Source organism: Eumetopias jubatus, unplaced genomic scaffold (genome assembly GCF_037043125.1).
Source record: "Eumetopias jubatus isolate StellerSeaLion01/CBP00866 unplaced genomic scaffold, mEumJub1_p1.0 scaffold_4, whole genome shotgun sequence".
Taxonomy (NCBI): Eukaryota; Metazoa; Chordata; class Mammalia; order Carnivora; family Otariidae; genus Eumetopias; species Eumetopias jubatus.
This window is the reverse complement of record NW_028274810.1, coordinates 3,727,578-3,742,935: the sequence shown is the minus strand read 5'-3', so window position 1 is coordinate 3,742,935 and position 15,358 is coordinate 3,727,578. Positions and strand designations below refer to the sequence as shown.

Below are 15,358 nucleotides of genomic sequence, written 5' to 3'. Positions count from 1 at the left end.
CTCGCTTAGCTAATTATTAGTTTGAGGTCTATTTGCTATAGGTTACTACTGCTTATTCTTGAGATTCAAATGAATGAATGCTTATTTTTTTGCATTTGCCTTTTTTATGCAACATTATGTTCATTAAATATATCCATATTGACATGTACATCTCTTCTTGATTTTGGTATTATTGGAGTAACTTTGGTGTTGTTTGGTATTAATTAGTGTTATTGGTGAATATTGTTAGTGTTTTGATGAATATTCTGTGCCAGTCTTTCTGTGTACTTGTGCCTTGAAAGATGTACTGCAATTGCTGAGTCACGGGGTAGGTATGAGTTTAACTTTATTAGAAATTGCCAACAGTCCTCTAGAATAGTTTGAACCAGTAACTACAGTTGCAATTGCTCCAAATTCTTATCAGCATTTGGTGTACTAATTCTTTTAAATATAGCCATGCTGGAGGGTGGGTAATATTATCTCCTTATATTTTAATTTGTATTTCCCAAATAAGTAAAAATATCAAGAATATTTTTTAAAAATAGGCTCCACACTTCCACACCTCGAGATCAAGATCTGAGCTGAGCTCAAGGGTTGGACACTTAACCAACTAAGCCACCCAGGCACCCTCAAGAATGTTTCTTGTAACTTTTGGTCATTAAGATATCTTACTTTGTGAAGAAAGTCTATTCAAATATTTTGCCTACTTTTATTTTGTTTAGTTTTTTTAAATTACTGACTTACAAAAATTCTTCACATATTTGAATAATTGAGACATTTTAAAGTAACGTAGCTAATATGTTTTCTCAGTTTGTGACTTAACTTTTGACTTTCATATGGTGATTTTTCGTGAGTACAGGTGTTCAATTTGGATGAAATCTTTTTGGCTTCATTTTTTCGTTTATATTTATGGCTTTTTATGTTCTCTAAAAACATCTTTGTACCAAATATTGTGAATGTATTCTCCCAAATTCTCTATGAGCTCTAGAATTTTAGTTTTTTTTTTAAAGATTTTTATTTATTTATTTAATTGACAGAGAGAGAGAGATAGCGTGAGAGGGAACACAAGCAGTGGGAGTGGGAGAGGGAGAAGCAGGCTTCTGGCTGAGCAGGGAGCCTGATGTGGGGCTCGATCCCAGGACCCTGGGATCATGACCTGAGCCGAAGGCAGTTGCTTAACCAACTGAGCCATCCAGGCGCCCCTCTAGAATTTTAGTTTTAATTAAAATATCTGTGACATATCCTCAAAATCAAAATATTCTTGGGCACTATCAATGACAATGCATAGAAAATACTTCTAAAATGCTCCTAGTAGAATCCATTAGGCTCCCATACTTGTAGGAATGATGGTATCAGCATACTCCATGATCACAGGAAGATTCAGAAATTATCCTTCAAACCTGTCAAGTGCTGAGTGAAAATGACTCTTGGAAATCTTTACAACACAGTTTCACCCTTAGTTGCAATGGGTGTTTACTGGATCTAGGGACAGTCTGCATAGATAACCTGCACTGGTATTTTCTGAATTACATTCTTCCCAAGGCTATCTCCAGTGATTCCTCCATAGTATTTGGCTTCCTTTAGATGGTATTTTACTTTATTTTATTTTTTAGATGGCATTTTATTTTATTTTTTTAGATGGCATTTTAAAAAGCCCTATCTGAGGACTTATCATGCAAACACACACACACACACACACACACACTCATACACACACAAACTCACATTTGTCATAATATGTGTCTTTCTTTAGATAGCATTTTAAAAAGCCCTGAGAGCCCATCATGCAAACACACACACACACACACACACACACTCACACACAAACTCACATTTGTCATATTTGAACACTTACCTCCCTCACACATTCCCCTTCCTCTCCCATCCAGGGCAGGGACCTGACCCACAATCTATCCAGGACCAATTCTAGAAGGTCCTGGGGTGGATCCAGCATCCCACGGGATTGACAATTCTACCAGTTCCATGTATCTCCTAGTCCAGACCTTGATGACAAGCATTTGCCGCTACCTCACGCCTACGTTATAAGGTGCCCGCGGGCCCCGGGTTCACAGCTCCAAGCCACAGGAGCCGAAGGCCTCTTCAGGGCTGGTGTTTGTGTGGGAACACCGGGGCTGGTTGGGTCAGGCGCGTTTCTCCCTCCTGGTGCCGCTTTCAGCCCTGCTTGGGAAATCGGGTCCCCACTCATCCTCCTGGCTCTCCTATTTCGTGACTGAAGTGTCTGGATGTAACTGCTTCTTGCACCACACCTCCTGTCCGTCCAAAAGGTGCCAGAGGTACACTCCGCTCATTCCCTACAGCCGCAAGTGTCTGTGGCAGCTCCCGCGCCGGGACCCGCCCATCGAGCTCGGCACCAGGCCGGGAATTTCTCTCAGGCTGGCTGGCGGGCGGGCACCAACAGAAGAAAGGCCACGCGGCCCATATTGGTGGGAAAGCATGGCGGACGTCGCCCGAAGGCCTCCCGCTCCATATTCCCTTTGGGGCCAAGTCGGAAGGAGGCACCCCTTCCAGGAACATGGGGGCCCGAGACCAGCCTTCGCATTCAGGCTCCCGGGTGCAGCGCGCCGTCTCCGTCCCTGCCGCGGCGAGTCAGCTGTTCCTCGCCTCTCACCCGGCTTCTTCCTCTCCCTCCTCGTCTTCCACTCCCGCTGTGTTCCTGGGGACAGGAAGCCGCCACCCCACCACCCACCCCCAACCTGCGGAAATGACCCGGCCTCCTCTCCAGTGCTTGCCGGAGGGAGCTGGATCCACGTTTGCCTAACAATGAGAGGAGAGAGAACCTGCGGCAGCAGGCCACCGGTTCCTGTGCGGGTGCTCCTGGCTCAGCCTCTCGACGGGCCCGGCTCAGCGGCCTGGAATCGTTGCTCCTCCTCGAGGGGCCACAGACGTGCGCGGTTCACGGAGCTGGCCAAGTTAGTGTCTCTCCCACGGCGGAGCCGGAGTATATCCTGTGGGGGCCGCTCTTACCCAGAGGAGACACCGGACAGCTGGTCCAGCCGGAGCCCAAACTCTGCGCACGGGACCACTTCTTAACATCGCTTCCGTCGGCCCATCCATCCCTGGGAGGGCCTTGGAGAGAGGGGGAATGATGGAGGAGGACGCACTCTTCAGTGGCAATAAAAATTCCACTTTGCTCTGACTTGCCTCATGCTCCTCTCCACTCTTCCGTTCTAGCCCCTCTAAGGATATAAGAACGGTGGTCTTGCTTTCCTTGCAGAATTTGTGTGTGTTTTGTTTTTTTGGTCCACGGCTCCCTTTCCTCCAATGGACATTTATTCACATATCCACAAATTACTAGTAGAATGGCATTTGTATGAGTCTTTCCTCAAATGCTGCAGATCAAAATTACTCAATTATCTATCATTTGTCTTTAGTTTTACGATGATGTGATGCTTATCATTACACCATTATCATTAACACCAAAATTAAAGTGTGGCGAAGGCAATAACATATATAAAAATCATAATGTTGCTAGATAATGGCTAGATAGAAAAAGTGTATATTCATTCACGTGAATTTGAAGAAAGGACAAGCTGGAAAGTGTATCAAAGGACCATACATGCTTGGATGATAGAAAATTTGTCTTGATCCTGGTGATGATTGCACATTTCAATATTTAAGTAGCTGTCCCTTAATTATTTGGGCATTTTGTTCTGTGAATACACCTAACTATTTTCCTTTTTAGGATAAAACTCAGCTATCTGATGTTAGAGAATCCACCGTAGACCAGGACCAGTCTGGAGTGTATTGCAAACTCTAAAATCTGCTCTTTTTGTGTACAAAAGTCTCACTAATGTGTGAAATATTTCCACCAGAAAAAACACCGACAGGACTAAACCATTTCCTTAGGGGAAGCTCCACACAGGGCTTATTGAGAGCTGGCACCTCATCTTTAGATACTTTCTGTTAAATGGTGAAATGTGGAGCACGCCAGGGGTTTCTCTGTGACAGAGCTACATATAGCTTAGTGCACTATTGGGTTTTCCTCTCTTCTCCTGACCATATTGCACTGATGGCCGTCGAAAAGCGTGGCTCTCTGCCTGCAGGTAAGGAGAGTGGCCCATGCGGCTTGAAACACAAAAAACGGAATCCTTGCCGTGACTCGGATTCGAACCGAGGTTGCTGCGGCCACAACGCAGAGTACTAACCACTATACGATCACGGCGCGCCACGGCCCCGGGGGCAAGCTCACGTCTTGCTCTACTAATTTTGACAAATTCATTCCAGTTATTGCGCTGCTTTGTTCTCGGACAACTGCAAGGTACTTGTGCTGTTTCCCTCCCCATTCTGACGTATTTATCATCTCCACTGTATCCAGCCCGTGCATCTGTACAGGCCTCCTGGGAAGTATCTTTGCAGCGTCCATGCCGGCCCCATTTCTTTCCCTCCTCCTTACACTTCCTCTTTTGATCCCCGCACCCTCCACTCCAGCTGGCTCCCACCCCACCGACCACAGCCGAGCGCAGATAGGCGGGTGAAGGCGAAGCAACCGGAAGAGCCATCACGCGAGCCCACCAGGCGTTCTGCTTCTCTTGGGCCCCTCTTGCCTCAGGCCCGGGGGATGACGGTCCTGGGTGTGTGTGTGTTGTGGGGGGGGGGCGCTGGCATCTGATTTGGGTATGGAACGAGGTGTGGGGAGGATGTTCCGCTGGCTGCCCTTCTGCCTTTGGAATCGCCCAACGCACGGATTTCAAACGCGACTAACACGCCGTATCGACTCCTCTCGGGTTTTCCGAGACTTTGGAGACTTAACGGCTGTCCTGCAAAGGTGGGTGGCTCCCCCTAGCGTTGAGTGCGTGTGCTTGCTCTCCGTTGGTTGGGGAGGTGCATCTCCACCGGTCTCTGTAGCGCAATCGGTTAGCGCGTTCGGCTGTTAACCGAAAGGTTGGTGGTTCGAGCCCACCCAGGGACGTGGTGCTAGTTTTTAGAGCGTTACAGCGTCTACAGTTGTTTCTACCCTGTGCATCCTCTCACCTAAAGGGAGAGAAATGCCTCTATCACCCTCCGGTCCTTAAGTGTTTTGTGTACAAGAGAAGGACCTGAGCCAAGATCGTCACGATCCTCGGATCCTTGAAGAGCTGGAGGAAAACAGGTCGCCAGGAATCCTCAAGAGTAGAGTCATCATCGTTACCTTCTGAATTCCTTTTAACAATGAAGTTTCTTTGTGTTTGTATTTATTTAACCCTTTCCATATACTTTTGAAATTAGGTTGGTTTTATGCTATTAGTATTATAAGTAATACTGCAGTCAAATGCTTAACCAACTGAACCACCCAGGCACCCCTGTTATTTTTCTCTTAATTAGAAATTGTCCAGGCAAAGATTATAGTTAATTCAATTTAATATCATTCAAAGAATTTAACAATAGATCTTAAAATCTCAAAGGGAGCTGACACATAATACAGAAATATATGTTGGAATCATATATTAGATGATACATTAAACATTTACTGAAAGTTGTGAGTGGAATAATTTTTTTTAAATTAAAAAAAATTTTTTAAAGATTTTATTTATTTGAGAGAGAGAGAGAGAGTGAGAGAGAGAGAACAAAAGGGGAGAGGATCAGAGGGAGAAGCAGGCTCCCCGCTGAGCAGGGAGCCTGATGCCGGATCATGACCTCAGCTGAAGACAGTGGGTTAGCCAACTGAGCCACCCAGGTGCCCCATGAGTGGAATAATTAAGTCACGATGATTTCTAGAATTTTAACTTATTCTTCACTTAAAAGATATTATATGGTATATGTTAGGTATATGGTATTAATTTACTGGAACACATCATTTTAAATTATATAAAGTCAGTTATTGGAATTAAAGTCTGTCAGTGACCAGTAAAACCAGGATAGGTAATTTATGATGTTCAGTGTCACTAGAATTTTGAAGAGAAAATTAATCCAAGACTTGTACAAACTAGAATACTATGCTACCAATATTTTCTAAATTGTTAGAAAATCAGGAAGACAATATAAAGTTTTTAGACCAAAATGATTAAATCAGTCTGATGCATACGAGGAGTTCTCTTTAGAAACGTGACATGACATAAAACATTTTCTATGCCATAATATGTCGATTATTAAAATTCTTTTTAAATAAAGATTTATTTATTTGAGAGAGCAAGAGCATGGAGCAGGGGAAGGGGTAGAGGGAGAGAATCTCAAGCAGACTCCCTGCTGAGCAGTGGAGCCCAACATGGGGCTCAATCTTATGACCCTGAAATCATGACCCTGGGATCATGACCCCGAGACCATGACCTGAACGAAAATCAAGAGTCAGTTGCTTAACCGACTGAAGTACCCAGACACCCCTCAATTATTAAACTAATTTGTTAAAAGTATTTGAAATTCATCCTTACTATCATCTCGATTTTTTTCCCTTGCACCTAGCACTGAGACCACTAATTTATCCACTGCTAAACCTTTTTCCCCCTTCTGAGTTACAGAATCAGCAAGAAAGCAAATGCAAGTACAAAACCTCATCAATAGCATCCTTGGACTCCTCTGGGGTCATGAAAATTAAAGCTGTCACTACCCCACTTCAGGGAGAGACACAATTTTGAACACACACCAATCAGGATGTGCCTGCTTGGACTCAGATGCCGCCAGGACCAGGTCAAGGCCAGGACATAATATCTCACCCCTCCCTGCTCTGGGAGATGCTTTGGACCCTCAGTCCAGGCCTCACTGGAGTTTAGAGATTCAGTACAGAGGCTCTCCGACCCTGGACCTGGGGAAACCCTAACCCTAACCCTCAGGGGGTTAAAAATCTCCCTCTGAGATTTTAAGAAGAGGCTTCTTCATGCTGGGAAGCTGGGAAAAGAGTTTCCTGGACTTGGGTAGTGGCTGTGAAAGAGGGGAATGCTAGCCACTAGACTATCAAACCATGCTAGATCTCTGCTTTAGATTTGCCAGAGGTACAGAGCAAAAGTGGGGGCGACTCCCAGCGGCCCAAGGCTCCCATCCCTTGCCCCGCTGCTCATCACCTCTCCCAGCCTCGGAGGCGCTTTGGGCTCTGAGGTCTGACCGCAAGGTAACTGGCCTGTGCTACGTTCGAGTCTAGCTCGAGCCCTGTGTGTGGCAGAGCCGAGGCCGTGCTCTCTGTCCGAGCCTCGGTTTCCCGGTGAGTGCGGGGCGGACTTGGCTCGCAGCGGGTGGGGAGCAGAGTCCCTCTACTTCGGGACCTGCCAGCTAGCTCAGGGGCTCTCCTGATGCTGGCACCTGCGGGCTCATTCGGAGGCGCCTGAAACTCTTCCTCTACGAGTCCCAGGCGCAGTTGGTTTTCCTTTGCTCTGTGGGGCAAATGCACCCGTTGCGCCGGCGTGCTGGGGTCGGGAAGGCCACGTGTGCCCCACAGGGGAGACTTGGTTGGTGTTCAGAGCCACGGGGCCCGTCCGCCCGGAGAGCGGATTGAAGCGCCAGGGGAGCAGCTTAGGGGGGCTCCTGGCGGGGGGGGGGGTAGCGGAACCCGGAAGTGGGCCTGGTCCCGGGAGCCCTTCTGGGCCTGACGAACTGGCTGTGGGCTGCTCTCGGCTGAGACTCGCGGCGGACGAGCGAGGCCAGGCTGTGAGGTGCCGAGTAGGCTTTCAGGAAGCAAGGGAACTGCAGCCTTGCTTTGTGTTTGCTTTTCTGAATGGAAAATGGGGCTGCGCCCGCCGCGGCCGCCTTGCCTCAGACGGTCCTCCCTTCTGTCTTCAGAACAACAAGAGAACTGGGGGGCAAAAGGGAGCTGTTTCCGCCCGGTTTCGAACCGGGGACCTTTCGCGTGTGAGGCGAACGTGATAACCACTACACTACGGAAACGGGACGGGTGGCTGCTTCGCGGGCCCGAGCCCTGAACACCTTCGGTCGTGCCACCGACGTCTTTCTAAGCGCGGAAGGCCCCTGGGAGCCCCCGCGGCGCCGCAGGGAAAGGGACCGCGGCGCCGGCTTAGGCTCCCGCGTCTCCCCCCAGGAGGCGAAGCCCCGGGGGGCCCTCGGCAGTCTGGCTCCGGGATCCGCACCGAGCGCAGGGTTTCCAGATCCGGAACGACGGCCCCGCTGCCGAGGGGGCCCCGCCGACTCCCCAGCTCCCGGAGGGGGCCGGTCAGGGGCGTCTGAGGCCCCAGGCGCCCCCGCCGCCCGGCCGTGGGGGTCACCCGCCCTCCTGGGCTGTCGGCGGCCGCTTTCACCGCGGGGGCGGTCGGTGCTCTCGGCTCGTGGCCGCGGCTCGGCGCCGGGAATCCTCCCAGGACCCGGAGGACGCGCCCTCCCCGGCCTCCCGCCGGCCCCGCGGCGCCTCACCCGCGCGCTCGTCCTTCGCCGGCCCTTGCGCTCTGCGCTTCTCCGCGGTCCTCTCGGCAGAGGGGGTCCTTCCGATTCCCGCCGCTGTCACTTATTCTAGTCGACTGATTTAAGTCCAACGTTTTAATCATCCCTGTATGCTTTAGGCAGTATCATAGCAAAGGCTACGTGTTAGGACATTTGACTGTTTTAAAATAATCGAACACCATACAGGCCACTCACGATTCCTGGCCAGTACTGCATTCATTTGAAGACCTGATAAAGTAAACATCTATTCAGGACCCAGCGGGAGTCCACTCAAATTTCTGGATTGTTCGATTTCTCCCTAATTGGTCTTGAGACTAATTTTGAAGAGTTTTTTTTTTTTTTAATTTAAATTTTGGTTAGCATACGGTGCAATATTGGTTTCTGGAGTAGATTTCAGTGAATCATGACTTACATAGAACCCCCAGTGCTCATCACAGGTGACCTCTTTAAGACCCATCACCCCCATCTAGCCCATTCCGCCACCCACCCATCAACCCTCAGTTCGTTCTCTGTCCTTAGGAGTCTCTTAGGGTTTGTTTCCTCTCCTTTTGTCCTCCCTTCCCATATGTTCATCTGTTTTCTTTCTTAAATTCCACATATGAGTGAGATTATATGGTATTTGTCTTTCTCTGACTTATTTAGTATAATACACATAGGTGTAAAGTTGCAAATGGCAAGATTTCTTTTTTGATGGCTGAGTAATATTCCATTGTATTCCACATCTTTATCCATTCATCAATCCATGGACATTTGGGCTCTCTCCATTGTTTGGCTATTGTTGATAATGCTGCTATAAACCTTGGGGTTCATGTACCCCTTTGAATCTGTATTTTTGTATCCTTTGGGTAAATACCTAATAGTACAATTGCTGGATCCTAGGGTAGTTCTATTTGTAACTTTCTGGGGAACCTCCATACTGTTTTCCAGAGTGGTTGCACCAGTTTGCATTCCCACCAACAGTGTGTAGGGGGGTTCCCCTTTCTCCACATCCTCACCAACACCCGTTGTTTCCTGTGTTGTTAATTTTAGCCATTCTGACACGTGTGAGGTGGTATCTCATCCTGGTTTTGATTTGTATTTCCCGGATGATCAGTGATGCTAAGCATCTTTTCATGTGTCTGTTAGCCACCTGGATGTTTTCTTTGGAAAAAATGTCTATTCCTGTCTTCTGCCCACTTCTTAACTGGATTATTTGTTTTTGGGGTGTTGAGTTTGAGAAGTTCTTTATAGACTTTGGAAAATAACCCTTCATCGGATATGTCATTTGCAAATATCTTCTTCCAATCTGTAGGCTGCCTTTTAGTTTTGTTGATTGTTTCCTTCGCTGTGCAGAAGCTTTATATCTTGATGAAGTCCCAATAGTTCATTTTTGCTTTTGTTTCCTTTGCCTCTGGCGATGTGTCTAGTAACGAGTTACCATTGCCGAGGTCAAAAAGATTTCTGCCTGTATTCTTCTCGAGGATTTTGATGGTTTCCTGTCATTTAAGTCTTTCATCCATTTTGAATTTATTTTTGTGTATGGTGTAAGAAAGTGGTCCCGTTTCATTCTTCTGCACATTGCTGTCCAGTTTTCCCAACACCATTTGTTGAAGAACAGTTTTGTTTTTACCTTCTATAATGCCCGAAACTTCTTTTATTTGCCTTTTATAGTTTTCCTGTTCAACAGGTCACAGAGTGCAATTTTTAACTTAGGAGGGACAAAGAGGCAAAGGCGGTTTTCACGGAAAGCCTGTGTCTGGAGGGGTTTTCATGTTTACCTCAGAGCGAAGTGCCAACAGGAAGAAATGCTGAGAAAGATTTTAATGCGCGTTCTCTCTCTCTCTCTCTCTCTCGTTTTCCTTTAGAAATAAAGCTTAAAACGTTTGGGGGAAGAAATGTGCCATTTTCTCCAGCAGTTGCTCCTCTTAGCCAATGGTTACCGAGTTTCCTTCACACTCGAAGTTCAAGAGCTCCAACCCTGAGGAAGTAAGGGCAGCATACCCACTGGACACAAAGCCTCAGTGCTGCTCTGTCTTGTTCTGCTTTGCCTCAAAATGCAGTTGAGGATGTGACTGGACTGCATCTTCACCAGCGACCGGAAGGCTTAGCTCCAAAAGATGTGGCCTTCAAAGAAGCATTCAGTCATGAAATTTCATTAGAATTTTCCCCCTTTCCTGCCCTCCAAATTCTATTTTTCTCCTCCCCCCCCCCTGCCCTGCTCCCCCCGCAGAGACAGTGAAGAGGATTCACCGTCTTTCGGTCGCGTCGGGGGACCCTTTGCGGTTCCGCGCGGACAGGAGAAAGGAATGTCCCTTCCTCTACAGGAGCGGGAAGGGCAGTCAGCGCTCGAGGACCACAGACTAACACACGCGCCACACGCGGGGTTCCCGCACACCCAGGCGAGCGCTCGCTCCTTGGAGCTTCTGTGTAGGCCGCAAGGGAGGGCGCGTGGGAGTCCAGACCCGGCGAGAGGAGCCGCGCTGAGGCGCCCCGGCCCTAACCCCTGGCCCCCGAGGACGGGCCTGGAAGAGGGACAGAGCTTTCCCCGACCTCCCAAGAAAAAGCGCCAGGGCGCTGAATCCCACGAGCTCGCGACTTCAGGGTGGAGACGGAGCCAGTGTGCCTTGTACCGGGGGAGTCGTTTGCCGAAAGCGGGCCGCAAGGAGAAGCGTGGCTCCAGGGCCGCGGCCAACGAAAGAAGACACACGAGTTTCCGACCGAGCGGCTGTGTGGCGGGAGCAAGGCCGGCGTCCAAGAGAACAGTTAGGGCCCGAGCGTGCAGAGCGGCGGCGGAGGTAGGGTGGAAGCGCAGGGCGGCGGGTCGTAGGGGGAAGACCCGGGGTCCGGTTCGGGGCCGCCGAACCTTCCCGAAAGCGGTCTCGGTCCGCGCCGCCTCGGCTGCTGCGTCCCCCGGAGTCCGCCGGGTGATGTTGGGGACCCCGGCGTCTGAAGCCGGGCGCCTCCCCCTCCCCCGTCCTCCCGGCGACGTCGTGTCCACACGCGGCCGCCTCGCGAAGGCGCGTCTCCAGGGCAACTCTGAGCGGCGGCCCGGCCGGGCGACTGGTGCCAACTCTCGTGGACCCGGCGGGCCTCGGGGCGGGACCGCTGTCCCGCCGAGCTCTCGGTGTTTCCTGTGGAATTCTTTGAGAAAGCGGGTAGGGAATGGCCTTAGGGGACAATTCCTGAGAGGGGTGTGGCTCACCCAGAAGAACAAACGGACAGGAAACCGCTTAACGCAGAGGGTACTTGTATCCCTTAAAAACAGGCCGTGAGCAGCTCCCCGGTGGTGTAGTGGCTAGAAGTCGGCGCTTTCACTGCCGCAGCCCGGGTTCGATTCCCGGTCAGAGAAAGTTGTTTTGCATGCGGTCCCTAAATGCCGAGGAGGTCAGGCCTCAGGGTCCGTGTTAACTCCCACGCCGGGAGAGGAGACCCCGGTGAGCCTGAACAGAGACTCCTCTCACCTCAGAAACCTAAGGTTTCACTTTCAGATTTCAGAATCTCCATCTAAAGAGAACTTGGAACTTCCAGTCAACTTCTTAAAAAAAACAAAAAACAACCAACAAACGCTGAAACATACAAAACAAGTTGCAGGAGTGGTGACGTCCTGTATCCCTCAGCTAAGTGCATCAGTTAGCTTTTGCCCCCATTTCCTTTCTCTCTCTCCATAGATATGTTTGAAAGTACCCTGCAGACATCTCAAGAGAACTGGCTGGGCCACTGTTGCTCCTTTCCTTGGGCAATGTCCCTCAAAACCAGCCTCTGCAGGACCTTTCCTCCAAGGCCAGGGGAGGACATTGTCCTCTGGAGGAGGCCCCTCTTGTCCCTTCAGGAACCAGACACCTGCTGCCTTCAGGCTGCTAGAGAAGCTTCGGGCAGGCCGAGTGTTACTTGCCTCTCCCAGATGGTGCAGGCCAGCCGTGTCCTGTGCTTGTAGGAACACGATGAGGTTGTCATGCCTCCAGCACCACCTGCCCTCTGGACTCCTTCTGGTGGCTTTGGTGGGCAGTGGGTCCAGGGCCAGCCTGAGCTCTAGAACCCCCCAGCCCAGGAGACACCCTTCAGGGAGGTGCAGGTGCAGCACCCCTTAGCTCCTGCCCTCCTGACTCTCTGTGCCCTGCAGGGATCTTAAAGGGTCCTGGCCCAGCAAAAGGTGAAGAATCCTTTCTGGTGGTGGGAGGATGAAGGGAGCAGGTGGAAAATTCTTCAAAGGGAAGGGGGAAGTTTTCAAGAGCTTTCCAGAGTTGTCTGTGTTGATGCTCTCAGGTAGGTGGCTACCCTGTGATGATGGTGCTTAGTCTTATCTTGTCCTGGCCTTGAGCTGGTCCTGGCTCCAGTCTGAGTCCAAGTAGACACAGGCAGCTTGTAGTTTGTACTCAGTTGTGCCTCTCCCCAAAGTGGGGTAGTGCCTGAGCTTCTATTTCCAGAATCCTAGAGGAGGATAAGGATGCTTTTGATATTTTTTCCTTACATTTCTGTAGAGACCCTTGAGAAGACGGATACATGAAGGTCTTTCACAAAAGCATTACTGCCTGCTCTCTCTCTGGATACTTTCCCGTAAGAAGAACGAACCAAGGGAAGAAAATTCATTTGACTTAAGGGTGCTTCTGTCTGTTATGCTTTCCTTTAATCCTGAGAAAAATTTCTCATTTGGTGACCTCTGGGTCAGCATAAATCCACACATACACATGCACATTTATACATATGCACATATATACATACATACAAGGCAAGAAAATAGATGCTGCAGGTATTGAAAAGCTAGAAATACAGTTGTACCCTTATAAAACATCATTATCTACATCAAAACAAATAATACAAAGTCAAAAGAAGAGAAAGTAGAGCCAACATGGCAGTCTGTTTCCTGGACTTTGGCCCTGCCCTTGGTAGTGGCCTGTGATATATGAGTAATTAACACTTGGTCTCATGGCTGGTCTTCTGTCCAATTCAAGCACCTAATCAAGGACTGACTTCGGTGGAACGTTCACCTTTTTAAGACAGCGAAATGGCCGGAGACCTTCAGCCTTGGCTATGGAGCTGTTTAAAACATGAAGGCCTGATTAAAGTGGTTGACTTAAAATTTGATCAAAAAAAACCCAAGAAAACAAAACAAAACAAAACAAAACAAAAACCCACAAAGTGACAGAAGCCAAAGGGATCCTCTATTTCTGAAAGAAAGGCAAGGCAGAGTCATTGCAGCTTGAGAGGAATGACCTGGCAGAGCAATGTAATGAAAGGGAAGAGAAAAACAGGGAGGGAAGGAGTCCCACTGCTCTTGGCTTGTAAGGAGCTCTCCCGAGCCTCAGAGAGTGCAAGTCCCCCAGCTTCTGAAGCTTCCAGAAGCTCCAACGTCCAAAGGATAAAAACTTTCAATTTGTGTTTTGTTCCAAATTGGGAGTCCTGACTGAAATGTGGGTTTCCGAATCCAGGATGTGAAAATCCTGGGCCCTTGCTTCCAGGGAAAGACAATATAGCCCCTAAGCGGGGGCCTCTGCAGTACTGAGTTCTCATTTGGCTGAAGCACTGCCTTAGTTCTTTCTGAAGACATTGCTTTTGGCTGAATTTTGCAAATCACATGCCCTAAATTTGGACACAGCACAAAGCTCTGTATTCAGGAAGGGGTGGAGACACTACAGTGGAGAGGTTGCCTCACATGTGAAAAATGAAACTAATGTAACACCCTATGTTAGTTATATTTGGATGAAAAAAGAAAAAAATAAAAAAAAGTCCTTTCAGAAATTGGATAGAATTATTTTTTTGAAAGACTTTAATGTACTCTTTTCTGAAAACTCTTGCTTGAAAATGCAAGAAATATAAAAGACATCATTTGCGTCCCTGGAGGGCCCCAAAGGAACCCTGTAAATAGGTCTAAGGTTGCTGAAGCAAGCAAGAGTTGGAAACAAGTTTTGAACACACCAAGCCTGCCTTCCAAGGAAGGATACACAGTTACAAAGTGCCAAATTCTGGCAATACAAGAAAACTACTTTGTAGACAAGTTTTACCTTTATTTCTAGAGCTCCAGATTAAAATATTTCAGTTATATCCACTAATACTCCACTGGTTTGTTAGGGATTGATTGATTGATTTAAGTGAGGGAGAGCAGGCCAGAACAAGGCGGGCTGGAGGGGAGGAGCAGAGGGAGAGGGAGAGAAAATCTTAAACAGATTCCACCCTGAGCGTGTAGCCTGAGTCAGGGCCTGGATCCCATGACCCGGACACCAAGACCTGAGTGGAAACCAAGAGTCAGCAGCCCAATGACTGCATAACCCAAGTACCCCTAGGGCTTTTTGTTATCTGATTTAAATTTTTTAAACTTATTTTATTTAAATTCAATTAGTTAACATATAGTGATCATTAGTTTCAGATGTAAAGTTCAGTAATTCATCAGTTGCATATAACAACCAGTTCTCTTTACATCAAGTGCCTTCCTTAATGCCCATCACCCAGTTACCCCATCCCCCCACCCCCTCCCCTCTAGCAACTCTCAGTTTGTTCCCTATAGTTAAAAGTCTCTCATGGTTTGGGCGCCTGGGTGGCTCAGTTGGTTAAGCGACTGCCTTCGGCTCAGGTCATGATCCTGGAGTCCCGGGATCGAGTCCCACATCGGGCTCCCTGCTCAGCAGTGAGTCAGCTTCTCCCTCGGACCCTCCCCCCTCTCATGCTCTCTCTCTCTCTATCTCATTCTCTCTCTCAAATAAATAAATAAAATCTTTAAAAAAAAAAAAAGAGTCTCTCATGGTTTGTCTCCTTCTCTGATTTCATATTATTTTATTTTCCCCTCCCTTTCACTATGATCCTGTTTTGTTTCTTAAATTCCACATATGAATGAAACCATATGATAATTGTCTTTCTCTGATTGACTTATTTTACTCAGCATAATACCTCCCAGTTCCATCCATGTTGATGTAAATGGTAAGATTTCATCCTTTTTGATGGCTGAGTAATATTCCATTGTGTACACCATCTTCTTTATACACTCATCTGTCAGTGGGCATCTGGGCTCTTTACATAGTTTGGCTATTGTGGACATTGCTGCTATAAACACTGGGGTGCCGGTGCCCCTTCGGATCACTGCATTCCTATCTTT

General features: G+C 48.3%; 1 protein-coding gene and 3 non-coding genes across 4 annotated transcripts; 1 reads left to right on the top strand and 3 right to left on the bottom strand.

Annotated features, from left to right (window-relative positions):
• Window positions 1–4,090: 4,090 nt before the first annotated feature.
• TRNAH-GUG (transfer RNA histidin (anticodon GUG)) lies at window positions 4,091–4,162 on the bottom strand. The gene has a single exon. It is a non-coding gene; the product is annotated as a tRNA-His (tRNA).
• A 673-nt stretch (window positions 4,163–4,835) lies between these two features.
• Window positions 4,836–4,909, top strand: TRNAN-GUU (transfer RNA asparagine (anticodon GUU)). The gene has a single exon. It is a non-coding gene; the product is annotated as a tRNA-Asn (tRNA).
• Window positions 4,910–5,386: 477 nt separating this feature from the next.
• LOC114197286 (uncharacterized) lies at window positions 5,387–12,228 on the bottom strand. Its single transcript, XM_088022247.1, has 3 exons — window positions 12,163–12,228; window positions 10,525–11,569; window positions 5,387–10,398 (listed from the first exon to the last, which is right to left on the bottom strand). The coding sequence occupies exons 1-3, from the start codon at window positions 12,226–12,228 to the stop codon at window positions 10,379–10,381; spliced, it is 1,131 nt and encodes a 376-aa protein (XP_087878373.1). The 3' UTR covers window positions 5,387–10,378.
• On the bottom strand, window positions 7,716–7,788 carry TRNAV-CAC (transfer RNA valine (anticodon CAC)). The gene has a single exon. It is a non-coding gene; the product is annotated as a tRNA-Val (tRNA).
• Window positions 12,229–15,358: the final 3,130 nt, after the last annotated feature.